The following is a 15,314-nucleotide window of genomic DNA, read 5'->3' as shown; positions in this document are numbered from 1 at the left end:
TCAAATATTTTAAGTATACATTTCATTTGTATACTACATTACGAAAGATAAACAGTAAACATTTGGTTAAATTTATTTTCAGGAATAATTTATTATTCTTAAGAAAGTTATAATTTATTTGATATGTCAAATAAATCTAACATATATGTGTACACACGCGTATAATATTATAAAATTTATTTGTATTATATATTTTATATATTCTATACAAGCTAAAATTGGTTAAATTATTTATAATACAATAATCATAAAAATTTGAAATTATTTCGTTCTATTTCTAATTATATTAGTAATGTTATCTTTTATTTGATGATAATTTAAAATAAGATTTTAATGTAAAATATGTAATAAGCACATACTTTGTAATAAATTTTAACAAATTAAATGGAAACGTGTTTATATATTTATAATTGTTATCATAAATATATATTATTGTTTTAAACTTATTAAATGATTAATAACTCTGAACTATTTGAGCTTGATTCGAGGACAAAAATATATAACTATAAAAAATAAATTAATTATCTATTATTTATTAAAATGTTGAATACAATTATAATGTTATTAATAATATTGCGAGTAAAGCTTGTAATTTTTAAGTATTTTACGTAGATCTATAGCAATATATTTTCAAAAGATAAGATGAAGAATTCTGAGAGGTCTTAACAAAATTCAAAATGTCTAACACTGACAGTTTAAATCTATGAATATTCACCTGTTCTTATGAAGGAACTTAAATGAAAGCTTATCGACTATGATTATCCTAACTGGTTAATCAGAAATGGTTTATGATGTTCACAGATATGTACGTATCTTTTCGTATTTGAATACTTAACTTCGCTCTGCACGAAATCTGTCGAGGATTTAAAAGAATTTGCCTTAAACTAGAATTGATTTTCAAAATCATCTTCACTTCATTCTTTATTCATGTATCATCATAATAGAAAAGAAACCGGAGAATATAGACTTTCGAATTTGATTATACGCAAGCTAATGGTCATGAAATTTATCTCGTGATTGCTGATTATAGTAATAGGTACGTTGGCTAGGCGAATTTTCCGCTCTTCATATGGCTTCAGCTGCAATTTATTCCATAGGAGAGTGTTCCTTTTCTTTTTCTTTTTATTTTATAACGTGTATGAATTGCAAAAAGGGTACTTGAAGGTTTTTGGTAGGTTGGCGTAAGTAACGATCGGGACTCCCTTTCAGCACGCGACGTCGACGCCGGCGGTGGCGGCAGCGACAGCTTTCTGACGAAAGCTCGAAACGTGATGTGAAGGCTCGTGGAATCAGTTCGTCTCGAGGAGTAGGCGCGGAATGCCTACAAGTCTATAATTTTCTCTCCTCGATTTTTTAGAATCGCGCTTTCGTTACAAAAGCGGATCCTCTTATATGCGCTCGCGACTCGACGGACTTCGCACAGCTTTTTGTGATGCTTCACTGCCACAAAATACTGTAATTTTGAGTGAGGTCGGGTCTGTTTTATATACACATGCCTCGATGTGTTAACCCTCTACCCTAACTTTTCACCGTCCCCTCTTTCTTTCTGCTTCTCAGCACTATTCATTTCGTTTTTCATTCTGGCTTTGCGTGCACTTTCTTTCTTTCGCGAACGAACAGAAAACGTTTACACATATAGAATAGCCGTTCATTTCTATTCTTTCGCTCGTACAACTGGGGGGGGGGGAATTATTGGATAGAGCCTTATTCTAAAGGAATAAAAGGAATTTTATGAGCTTGTTTTGAGTAACAAACAAAACTTTTACAAACCATTTACGACTTTTGGTATGTTAGAGCCTTAGCTATTTTTATTCTCAGTTATACTTGTTTGACGTATTATGTTATTATATAGGTTATTGCTTCCTTCTCAAAATTTTGCTCAAATTATTTATTATTTACATTATTAACATATCGGTCTATGTTTTACGAGTCAGAAATTTTTAATCTCGGTGCTAACGAAAATTATGATTAAATGGATGAAAAAGTGTGGACTATTATTGCAATTAAATTAAAAAAAGAAACTTACGAAAATTTTACCCAAAATTATATATTATTTATAATTAGAAATTGAAGAGTATCTCAATTATTTTTCAAAATCATATAACACAAAATTCGACCAATTAAATTATCATTTTAATATGAGCATATCGTTAACGACTATTAACCGTTTTAACTAAGTTTATTAAGTTTTAACTTTAAATTCACTAAATCCCTTTGTAAACAGATTATACGAATTGGTAGTTCAAGATTTCGTCTTCCTTACTCCATTTTTATATGAAATTTGTACATTATAAAACGGAATATTAAATAAGAGAATTAATGCAGTAAATGGAAATTTTAAATGAGTAAATTTACAGAGAGCGTATTTAAGAAAGAAATAAGCCACAATAGATTAAAATCGATCTTGTTGTTGCTTTTGAATTACGCCTGGAATAAAAAGAAAAATAAAGAAATATTAGGCTTACGAAGTTCTTAAATTTTGATTTAAATTTTTATTACAAGACTGTAATATAATATATTATATAAAAAAATATTTAAAATTCATTATTAACGTAAAGATCAAATGTGTTATTGAAATTGCTTGGGATAAGTAAATCATTAACGTAAAATATTTAATAAATATATTTATAAAAAATGTAAGTTAACAAATTTTATTGACTTAAGCATATGTAAGAAATGAGTATACAAATAATAGTTTACAATGCAAACTATTCCAATGTAAATAGTCATAAGTTCGTAAAATATAATATTAATAGCACATGTATGTAACATATTACATACTGTCTACAAAAAAGTTGTTGAAAAATTTAAATCAAATATATTATTTAGAATTATATTATTACTTTCATTAATGAGGCTTTAATATAGACATATGAAGAGGGCTCGTGGATAATAAAAAATAATTGCCTCTAGGGCCTTTTCATTTAACGATGAAATGCGAGGTTAGTCAGGATGGCTTGAAAAACTTGATGAAACGAGTTCGATCACAAGTATTTCACCAAAGCTTGGCAGTTTAAGCTCCTCCACACAGTTTTAGTTTACATACCTATTTGTATTTAAGACAGCATATGTGTAAGTCGAACACAAACAAATGCATGCATACGTGCCTTCACAAATAAACATCAACACACCCCGACACATACGAATACCTTATATAAACATGAAAATGTGTACGTAGGTACAGAGTGCAGAGGCCGACTTGTCGACTATCTACGACTTTCGAAAGCTCGTTAGCCGCGGAGTGCGTGCACCGCGCTTAACGAGGGTAAATTGAAATCGATCTATGGCATAAGCGAAGGGTAGTAACGCCGCACGTCTCTCATCATTGATCGCTCAAGAAATTTGTGAGAATGCCCGCTCAACCCCTCTACCAGAGCCTCCCTATAATTCTACGAATCAAACTCATTTTCATTCATACGGTCTGCCTCATTTAGTTTCTTTTTTTTTTTTTTTTTTTTTTTGTCAAAACGTAATTTCATGTACCAAGACATGTAGTCGAGTTCTTGAGATGTAGTCCATTGCATTTCTTTGTGCGAAAGAGATATTTAATGGACTGTACAAAATATTTCAATTCTCGGTAAGATATTTCTAATGATTACCGGAATTATGAAGAATTTCAAGTTAAAAGATCGATTTAGAGTGTCAGTTTGAATTAGGAAAAATTACTCGTTATTAAACGTTAAGGCAGAAGGGATATAAATAATATTATTATTTAAAATAATAACGAAATACAGTAATGGATATTCGTAAGTTTTGTCTGTAATTTACTGAGCAAAACAGTTGAATATTAATAAATGATACATCGAGGCTATATTATTATGTTTTATTTTCAATGCATTATAATGTCTGAATTTCGTAAGTCAACAATATGCAGCCGGCACAATGAAGAAATTTAAAAATATAACTTGAAACATACTAATAATGTTATATTATTAGTTTTAAAAATGTATTTTGTATTTTTAATTTATACATATGTTTGGTTTATAAAATTACAAATTATTTATCTGCTTGAGAATAAGAGACTCCGTTTAATAAGGCAATAAAATATCTGACAAGTAATGTCATGAAAATTGTATTTAAGACTTCAAAACTTTCCTGCTCATAATTATTTGTACTAGTGTCATAAAACATCTGGAAAACTCTAGCGGAACGTGCTCATACTCCCAGTGCAGTAGAACCTAATGGGTTTACTGCCGGGAGAACCCCAAAGTAGATTCGAAACGAATATCAGATATGCGTGAAGCATTGAGTACAAATATTTACTGCAACCGAAAACCCATACGTACTACACATGCAATGACCATACGTGCGCACTCGGCCTTTAAGACAATGCTTGCATTGTTCTTGGCTATGCCACATCTGGTCGATCGTATTGGAAAATTGACCACGCCCAAGCGGACCCTTCTTCTAGCCAAGTCCCAGAGAGGGATGAGGCAACCAAAGAGAGGTGACCAATGGAAAAGGCTCGCCACCTTCCGACACTTTCCCAATTAGCAAATTCGGAACTGAGCCCGGAAGGAAGTGGAAATGAAGGCGTGCATAATCTATTGTGCGACCCAAGATCAACCACTGATTGGTTAATTAATAAAGGAAGAAGGGATCCCAAGTGGAGCGGGATCAGTGAATCATTTTAAGAAGGGACTACGTAATGTACCCTCACTTACTCTTTCCAAATACTTCTTACAGTGAAGGATAAGTCACGACCAACTCTCACGGAGGAGGACCGGAGAGATGAGTCGTTTAGCTAGCTGAGTTTTAATAATAAGTTCTTTCCACTATTGTGAATTAGTGTACAGTTGAATTGATCTCATCAAGACTGGATTGCGTGGGACCTGACCACTTGTGGTCTCACTTGGAGACAAGGAAGAACTGAAGGGTTGCAACATTGCAAGGGAACGTAATAACAAGCCATCGAAGAGAGACTGGAAAATCACGATACACTGCAAGTAAGTCCTTACAGCTAGTACTCATTCTTGATTTCTCGGCTTATGTAGAAGACGGACGGATAAAGTCCAACTACGGAAGCTTCCCGGACATACTCTTGAACAAGACCAGCTATAAATGCCACATTGGCTTCTCAATCCCTCCAACTGCAAGTTGTTCCCGCCACAGATGGCGCACAGCTTCGCATAACCTCCATCTCGGCTCTCTTACGACCGATATTTAAAGGCAACTACACACGTATTAAGATAAACACAATAGCATTCCAGTGTTCGATCAGAGCACTACAATCATGATAACCTCTTAGCGATAATATTCAATAGATTATAACCTGCTTCATTCATAGTAAATATATTTCAACACCACAAGATTATCAAGAAATATAAAGTTCGTCTGTAATTCACCCTTTTGTAAATCAATTCAAATAAATAGAAATAATAAAGACATGTGTTAATTATTAATCAGTGCATTCACCCTTTACTTGCCCGGCAACCCCACATAACATCTAGTGGGTTTTATTGTTCTACGTTAATTATTGCACGTTTGGCTGACTAGTCAAATTGTGGGATTATTTTCCGAACATTATCAATTAAAAATAAGAATTGAAAGTTTTTATTTATTAATTGTATATTATCTGACAAGGGATGCTAATATATAGGTGATAAGTATTGCGAAATAAAATAATATACATGAAAATGACTACATTAGTATGTTTTTTGCAAATTAATATTATAATATTTGCTATAATATAAATTACATTTAAATGCACATCTTGTGCATTAACTTATTGATATTATAGGAATATTAGGCTAATGATAAAAAAAGACATAATATGATGCTAAACTCTTATTATATATGATAATTGAAAATTTTCAAATATAATAAATATATATGCGACATATGTAATTGATTATTAAATTCTTTTTAATGGAAGAACCATGGGATATTAATAATTCATTTGGTTGCGCTAAATAAATCTGAAATTGGATTAAGGCTTTAATATTTTTAAATTATTCTGAATAGCTTAATTTAAATTTCATGTATATCAACAATGTTTTTTATTATATTCTTTAGTATTCGGTAAACCATATTAGATCGGAAAGCATAATAGTTTATTATAAAGGTGTAATATGCCGTCATAAAATTTTTGATTGATTGAATAAAAGTAATTATTTTCACTTTTAATCGTTAGTACCGAGAATTACCATGATAATTTATTACATAAATAAGTGTAATATTTTTATGAACAGAGAATAAGTAGATGTGAACTGACTATGAAGTTATTATTACGAAATGATCTGAAAATTCATAAAATCGTAGATAATTAATAACCTTAATATTTGTTTTTCAATCTGAACTCATCTCAATGTATAATATTTTATGAATTCGTAAAAGAATTAAATTAAAATTTATGTGATAGATAATTATGGTACTAATTAATTTAATTTGAAGTACTTTATGACACATACTTTATAATTAATTTACAAATTAAAAATATATTACGAAACAGTTTATGTCTAATTGAATTAGGATAGTAGTTCCTCACAATTTTAATTTTAATATTTTTTTTTATCTTTATGAGAAAATTGAATGTCTTAAAGGAAGGAAATAAAGATGGAATTCAGGAAATTCATACTACTTTTTAGGTAGAAAGTGTTACCACTTGATCGCACAGTGTCTTAAACTGATCCATCTTTTTCCGCGCGAGCGATTCTCAAGAGATTTGCCGAATGGCCATCTAATTGAATATTTTAAAGGTGATCATTTCGGTGAAAGTACGTTCTCAGCATATAACTTCGTCTGATGGAAAAGCTATCTGGAACTAATGCATCCCTTAATCCCAGAGCTGTGAACTTCCAAGTCCAGGTTCTATAACGAAAGGTAAAAGGATGGATCTTTTCATCATAGAAATTCCTTTAGTCAATAATATAATAGTAAAAGACAATATATTAATTAGCCTTATTTCATTCCATTCAACGCCATTTATATTATCATTAATGCGTTACTTTATACATGTTAGCTTCATACTAATTTCATAAAAATATATTCCTTTTGTAATAAAAACGGTATAATAACTTTAATGCTATCGAGCTTATAAAGCAAAGCCAATAAATAAATATATATTGTAAGAAGAATTTTTATCACATAAGAATTGCTAATTACATTAACGTTTGATCTATTAAAATTAAATTACAACCGTCTGATTTTTCATTATTGAAAAATAATAAGTTTATTAACATTGATTTTACTATTATTATTCTAGAGTATGAGTAAATTTATTAGTTCTTTTTTTTTTTAGAATAATAGAGAGAAAAAAACTCCTCCATATATTATGTATTGTCAAAAATATTAAATTTACCTTGTATTCCATATATATATATATATATATATATATATGTGTGTAGAACTATGTCGAGTTGTTTAAACGCAAACCTTATTCTTCGTCCTTCAACAACCCAATTAACTCGACGGAAATAGTATACCAAAGAAATAGGATGTATACATATAAATGTTTGAATATCTTTTTCAACAAATATAAATGACACTTTATTTAGTTCCTCTTAAATAGAAAATTACAAAATTAATTTTTATTTTTAAATTTTATTTATGGAAGAATTTCTAACATTATTGCTGTATTGATAAGTTTTGTTTTAATATGTAAAAAATACCGAATAAAATTATAAATAAAATAAAGAAAAATTTCAAAATAAAGTTTGAACTTAATCCAGTTTTTATTTTTATTATTATTATATTTTGGTTAGTTTATTTTACAATTTCAATAACGAAAACTCTGTATTCTGTTACGGTGCTTATACGTTATTTTCAGCACATTGCTATTAAAAATATATTATACTTGCAAATTGTTGAATTACAATTTGGTTTACTTAATACGCTATAAATATATAAAATCTTAAAAACTTAAAAACTATGCTCAATGGTGTTTCCGATCTCATTAGGGAATAATAATGTATAACTTAGACCTTTAAATATATTAAATGAGGATTAATTGTTTTCTAAGAAATTTGATTATTTTTTTGGTAGAAGTATCAGAACATAAGAAATATCACCATAAACTGCTTCATTAAAAATAATTTATTATCTTATTTTGTTATCTTGGTTATTTTATTTATCTGGTTATCATCTTATTGTAATATCATGATGATATTATATCTAAAAGTTTTAAACCATACATCCATCACCTTCAAATGCCAATATATTAACATTTTTTTTTAATTTTACATATCTTGAAATTTGTTCATTTGTTGATCAGTTGTTGTGCTGAAATTTATAGTAATAATACGTGCAAATTAATTTAAAACATTGAATTAAATATTTCAAATATTATATATACAAAAAAAAAAGAAAAAAAAGAAAAGAAAAAAAATTCAACAAAGAATCATATATTTGAATGAATAATGCATAGTTTCATTTTATATATTTTATCAATTTGGTGTTCCACTTCGAAAAGGTTTCTTATCTTTTAGATTCAAAAGTAACTAAAATATTATCTTTTATTACTTTATTACTTGAAGCATTGACGTCTGTTGATGAATTAAATCAATTATATGATGATCATTATACTTTTAACACAAAAGCCATTTGCAATTCAACATGCTCATCATTCTTAATAGAAGAACTGAAAATATCTTATGATCGATAAAACAATAAAATGAAAGGTATCGTCATATTGACCAAGAAAATTAATCAAATTAACCAAGTCACGAAATGGGCATCAGCATAAGATACATTTCTTATTACAAAAATTTGGGAAAGCACACACTCGATGGTTATCTGTACACATATGTTACACCGCCACCGTCAACGCGTTTGAATATTTCATGTGCTTACGCGCGTTTGCGTGCCAACGTTCAAGAGGAAGTACATTCTATGGATTATGTGTACGTGTGTATTAAGTTATAAGTATACTGTTCGTGGTTAGTGTAATTTAAAAGCTTTTCACACCTCTCTTTTTACAGCTGCCATTCTGTACTATGTACTTTCCCCTACCTATTTTTATTCTAATTTTACAACTATCGGTATTTCATAAATATTAATATGCATTATATATTATATTACATTTGAATCTAATAGGTATGTAATTATGTACATGCTGAGCACAATGCATCACATTTTGTGAAAAAATGTTTTTTTTTTTCGTTATATATATATATATATATATATATATATATATATATATATATATATATATTGTACGTAATATTGAAAAATTCAATTTCTAACTACAGACGGTGAAAAGTATTAATTTAAAATAATAATTATAATTTTAAGAATGAAGATTAAATTTGAATAAAAAAAATTAATATTCGAAAAATTTCTTATCGGATTATTGCGCATTTTAATAAAGTAATTGTATTTTATTTTTTATTTATAATACGTTTAGAATAATAACAATAATTTATAATTTTTTCATTTGAGCCCCTATTTCTTGTTATTTCCGTATAGAAATGTAGGTATAAGAGTAGCCTAATTGCAATAATTATTAACAAGGATATAAGAAAATTTTTAATTTTTGCAAGATAATTAATTACCAATAATTGAAAACAGGCACATATCGATAAACTATTGCATTTTTCATCATTGAATTGTATTTTTCTTTATTTATTTCTATTTAAAATAAATAATTTTCTACTCTACTTTTTAAGACATATTTTTCTAATTTAAAGTAAATTTATAATTAATTGCTATAGTACCTTGCTAAGTAGCAGATAAGATATTTCATGACAATTTATTGCATGATTTTATTCAGGCTTGAAAATAATTCTTTTTGAGAAAATTATGGAGCATGCAGTTTTATTTTCGTATGGCTATACATTAAGCTATAATCTTAAAGTACAGGCCAAATCTGTTTTATTAATGAATTTTATTTTATATTTTTAATCAGTCTTCCTCTTATGATTTTTATATAATGGATTAAAATTATAATAATTGAACAACATAATTGATATTCAAGAGAATCAAGGTTTTTATTTGTAAATAATTTTGGTGAAAATTTTTTATCTTTCACAGACTAACATTACATTAATCGGAAATTTTATTGTAAATAAAAAACAGGAATTCATCACAATATACTGTTAACATTATATCTAGTTTATGTTGCGAAGAAATATATTATATTATTTATTTTTTCAACAATGTTATTAAATGAATTCTGAAAGACTCTTATTTGAGATTGAATTATGTGTAATGTATCGATGCTTTTAAGAAACATTGACTCAATAGAGTATTTTAAAGTATTTTATTCCGCTGTCATTTTAATCCATGAAACATGCTAAGAAAAATTTCTACCAATCTCAGTGCACATTTCCATTAATTAATTAAGATGTTCCATTTATAGGAATAATAAGGCAAAACGGGGCTTTCCTTACTGTAATACACTTAATATTATATATATATATATATATATATATATATTTTTATATTTTCTTGTATAAAATGCAAGTGAATTCTTTAAAGTTTTAAAAGTTGTTCAAAGGATTCTACAGCAATACTTAGTAATAGATAGTGAATTGCCAGTTGTAATTAAGTTAATATGAGTCTTAGTATATTTAAAATATACATTGCATGACATCTTACATATTTCGTGATTATTACACCTTTCAATAGCAGACCCATTACGATCCATGATTTTCCTGCTTTTATTATATTTTACGCAACAAACAACCAATGGAAACGCTACGAGATCTTTCGTCGTCCTAAAAAGGTTTTTCGATCCCTCGGCAAACAAAGTAATAAGCATGTGTATTACCCATTATTCCCAGCCTGTTGTCCACGCTTCGCCCCCTCGGCAAATAAAATTTACAGTGCCGTAGTGCGCGTGCGCGTCGCCACTGGCGGCAAAATCCCGCGAGGGGGTGGAAAGAGAATGTGCGGTTCGGCGATGGTTCGCCACGCCGGCGGATGCCAGTCAACGTAGGCGCGCCATCCACATCGCAATGCTCGCTCTCGTCATTCCCGCACTCTACCTCGTGGCCTGGGCTTCCGGGCTGAACGACCTCTCGACAGGTAGATCAGCCTCTGTAATGTCAAATAAATCGACTGTAATCACTTTGATATTCCGTAGCTTTTGTTCGCGCGACAAATTCTAATTTATCATTTGGCAGGTATTTGGCTTTATAAGTACAGAATGCAACGGGCGCATAAGTCACGACCAAAGAGTTTCCCGGTTATTTCTGTCATGTATTATTTCTAGTTATAGGCCGTTGTTTGAAAACCATTTTGTCGGTGTGAATTATCGGTAGGGTTTGATGACCGAAATTTCATTTTCTCTACAGTAAATCTTTCGTGAGCTTAATCATTCATTTATCATTGATAATGTTGTTCGATGTTTTAACGTAATTTATACCGAGGCACTGGACAAAAATCTATTCTTAAAATACCTAAACCCTTTAAACGGCTATTTTATTTATGTGTAAAATTACGTGTTTATATTGGAATTTAGTCGTGCCCGAGAATTGTGTAAAAACGTTGATTTATATACGACACAGTGCATTGTGCAAATAAATACTACTGTTTAATGTTTTGTTCCTACATTACTTGTATTCAAAAGCACAGATTTTCCTTCTACTTCTACAAAAGAAAGTTTAAATTAAATTTTTTTGACATTGAAGAGTACATCGAATATACTAGTTTATACTGCATCTTTCATACATTCTTTAGAAAAATAAAATCATACAAAGATAAAGAATGAAATATTTTGTTATTTACAATTTATTCTGTAATATGTATTGTATTTCTAATAAACATGTCACGGTGATGAACACTTGCATAGACTATATTATAATCTATTTGAATTTATGAATATGTGTGATGAAAATGTAAAATTTCTATATTCAGATAATATTGTTAATATTTTAAAAATTAAAGTCTTATAAGTTCAGAATATTGGATAATATGCCTATTGTATTAATTTTTGTATAGCTATTATTTTATGGAATATTATAAATTACGGAAAATGAAAGTGAAAATTTATATGCACTTGATTTGACTATTAATTCATTAAAATTCTATATTATATATAATGTATATTTTTATTCAGATGTGAACGAATAATTAATATATGATTTTATTTTATTTGTATACAATGAAGGATTAGTATCAATTTTTTTTTTATTCTACCCATAGTATTAATTATTATTGAATTATATTATTGAATTATATTCATTATGTATTTATTATATTATCAAATTTTAATAATTATGTAAGAATTATTTTATAAAATTATATAATTTATGCCATAAATATTCTTTGCGTAGAGAAAATTTAATCATTTTTCAGCATTTAAACTTTCTGCATCTGTAATTACAATAACTGAACAAGTATGTTTATCATATTTTATTTTAAAGCAATGCAATTCTATGATTAAAAAAACTAAATATTTAAAATTTTTAAAACATAATGATGAAACTAAGAACAAGCAATGTCTGTTGAGTCAGTTGCATGTATTTGTCGTCGGATTGTATCTTTTTAATGATAAAATATCTTTTATGTATCTGCTATAATGTCCGAGGACTAAATAATATAGAATATATGCAAATTATTTAACAAGATAAACTTTAATTCATTTCCATTATAAAAGTTTGATTATTATAAAAATGTATTACCCTAGACTCAATTTCTTAAGTGCTAATATAAAAAAATTTATTTATTTAAATCATGTCATTGATTCTAATTATTATAACTCCATTAGTAAAATCTAATTAAATGATTAATCTATTACCACTTTTTTTTTTATAAAATACAATGTGCATTTTTGAGAATTCTCAATAAATAATAAATATTACTTATAGTTTCAAATGTAAAATAGGATATAAAAGAAAATCTTTCGATTTGTTATGACGTTTGAATATTTTTATCGACAAATAATCGATAAGTTCTAAATAAAAATTAAAAATTATAACAAATGCAATTTAAAATAATTTTTCCGATGTATATTTAACTCTGAGATTACACTACGATATTAATTTATCTAATAGAAAGAGAAATTTTGAATTTCAAACATAAAAGACTTGAAATTTGATTACTTGAATAATATCGATCTTTTGAGATATTTGCAAATCTTTAAAACAAATGGGAATGATCAATAAGAATTACATTAAAAATTATAATAACCTTACTGTGGTACAAGTATGATATTAAATATATGGGAGGTAAGGATTATTTTTCAATTTTAACAGTGCTTTTTTAAATTATGTAAATAGACTTACAATTTTTAACAAAATAATAAAATTTATTACTACTTAAACATTGATATTTAAAAAATATAATTGTCAAATTTAAATACCGAATAATTTATTTCCTTTTATTTGAATTTTAATCAGAAAATATTACATTAAACATATAGTTATCATTTAATTTAATAAACATGTGGAATAATTTATAAAAAAACTTAATATGTATATATATATATATATATATATATATATATATATATATAAATACCCATCTTCTATAATATCTTTACATAGTGTATATTATGTGTGTATAATAGGTGAGCAATTACATAAAGTATATTAGACACACTGGAAGCAATGAGCTAAATGTTTAAGTAAATTTAATACTGGTTGTTTACAAATTTTGAATAAATTATAATTTTTCCAAACTCTGCAGTTGTCTGATAAGCATCAGTATTGTATCAAAAGATATTTTCGTTTGTAGCTCATAAATTGAAGTATATAAAGCTACCTTCTTGTGCTTATGATTTATGCTGATCATGATGACAAGAACTAACGAAAGAAGTGTTAGAAGTGAACTTCCACAAGTTAAGCTCTTGGTGTGCTCTAGCGTTCAACGGGATTTATTTTGTTCTCCTTTCAACTGAACAACTTCGTATAGGTAGGGAGACCAGAATTTACTTCTCCTTATAACTTTGGAAAGTACTTTACTGTCGTTTAAGAATGAAAAGAAATAATCTTTTTATTCATGCGTCTGATAATCACAATGTTTAAATGTCGACTTCAATATCAACATCCGCTCAACGAGAAATAATCTCATAAAATCGTCAATGTTTATGAAAAAGTGAAATATTGACATTATTTGTCAAATATTTTAAATTACCTTGAACTAATTTAATAATCATCGTGAATGATTGATACTTTAAATTCGAATAGATAATGAAGTTCAATTTCAAAATACATGTTGCGTAGACATTTTGGTCTAACTTACGTAACCAAAGATTTATGTTGTCAGTGCACATTACAAAATTTTTAATATAGGATGTGGCACATAACAATGTTAAATAAAATATAATATCGTTATTTAACTTTTGATTAATTAATTTAATAAATTGAAAATATTTGTTTAGTACAAAATCTATTTTATCGCTAAATTAATTTTATTATAAAAGTTAAAAAAAGATTTATTTTAATGTAAGAAAAATTATTCCTACAAATTTTTTAATTTCATATAAGATTAACTCAATATTTTCAGTCATATTATTATTATATTAAGTTCTATCTTAAGTATTCAATAATTTCATTTTGCAATAAATTGTTTCAAATCTGTTGACAAATATTATATGCTATAAATATATAATAGAATTTATAAAGAAAATTTTATAAGAATTCATTTATGAAAATAATTGTCAATAGTAGGAAAAAACGAAGGGTGTCTTTGCATTAAATTTTATTAATAGAAATTAAACGTTTATCTTTAATTCGACACTTTATTATAAGAACTTTCAAATAATTTCACTGATTTATAAACTAATGTAACGAGTGTCATGAACTTAATGGCCCATTATTGTCCATCTTAATGCATTACTCTAGTTGATTTAAAAATAATACTTTTTAAATATTTTTATCTTCATGCTTCAATAATATTGAACATTTATTTGCTCTACTTATTAGATTTATATATATTTTTAGAAAGTTTGAGATTTGTATAAACGTAAGATTTAAACAGATGTACAACTTGAAAGGCGGTGATCATTTCTTATACAATTAAAGAATAAAATTTCATTTTTAATATAGTATTAATCGCCGCAGTATAGGTCACCATATTCATCTAATAAAATAAATGAAAATATTTGTAATGAAATTAAATAATTCATTGTATTTTATTATACAATTTTAGAATTATCTAGGCGAAATTTAACAAAAAATGATTTCTTTGATCAATTGAAAGACAGTCAGTGTTTAAAAAAAATACGGTTATTACTAACAATATCAATAAAGATGGTTATTATTATTTATAATAGTTATTTTTAAGTATAGAATGTAATAAGACCTCGGAATGATAGAGACCGAAGAGGCTATAGTAAACCATACAGATAGTTACACAGACTGAGAGAGAGAGAGAGAGAGAGAGAGAGAGAGAGAGAGAGAGAGAGAGAGAGAGAGAGAGAGAGAGAGAGC

At 27.5% G+C, this 15,314-nt stretch overlaps 1 protein-coding gene across 1 annotated transcript in view; it reads left to right on the top strand.

Annotated features, from left to right (window-relative positions):
• Positions 1-10,895: 10,895 nt before the first annotated feature.
• LOC105362411 (lachesin) overlaps positions 10,896-15,314 on the top strand; it is a 94,458-nt gene continuing 90,039 nt past the window's right edge. The window contains exon 1 of the mRNA XM_011499852.1: positions 10,896-10,965. Within this exon, the coding sequence (XP_011498154.1) occupies positions 10,896-10,965 (70 nt within the window). The remainder of the gene's footprint in view (positions 10,966-15,314) is intronic.

The sequence above is a fragment of the Ceratosolen solmsi genome, unplaced genomic scaffold (genome assembly GCF_000503995.2).
Source record: "Ceratosolen solmsi marchali unplaced genomic scaffold, CerSol_1.0 scaffold35, whole genome shotgun sequence".
Taxonomy (NCBI): domain Eukaryota; kingdom Metazoa; phylum Arthropoda; class Insecta; order Hymenoptera; family Agaonidae; genus Ceratosolen; species Ceratosolen solmsi.
Note: the sequence above shows the minus strand (reverse complement) of the source record. Positions and strands in the feature narration are given on the sequence as shown.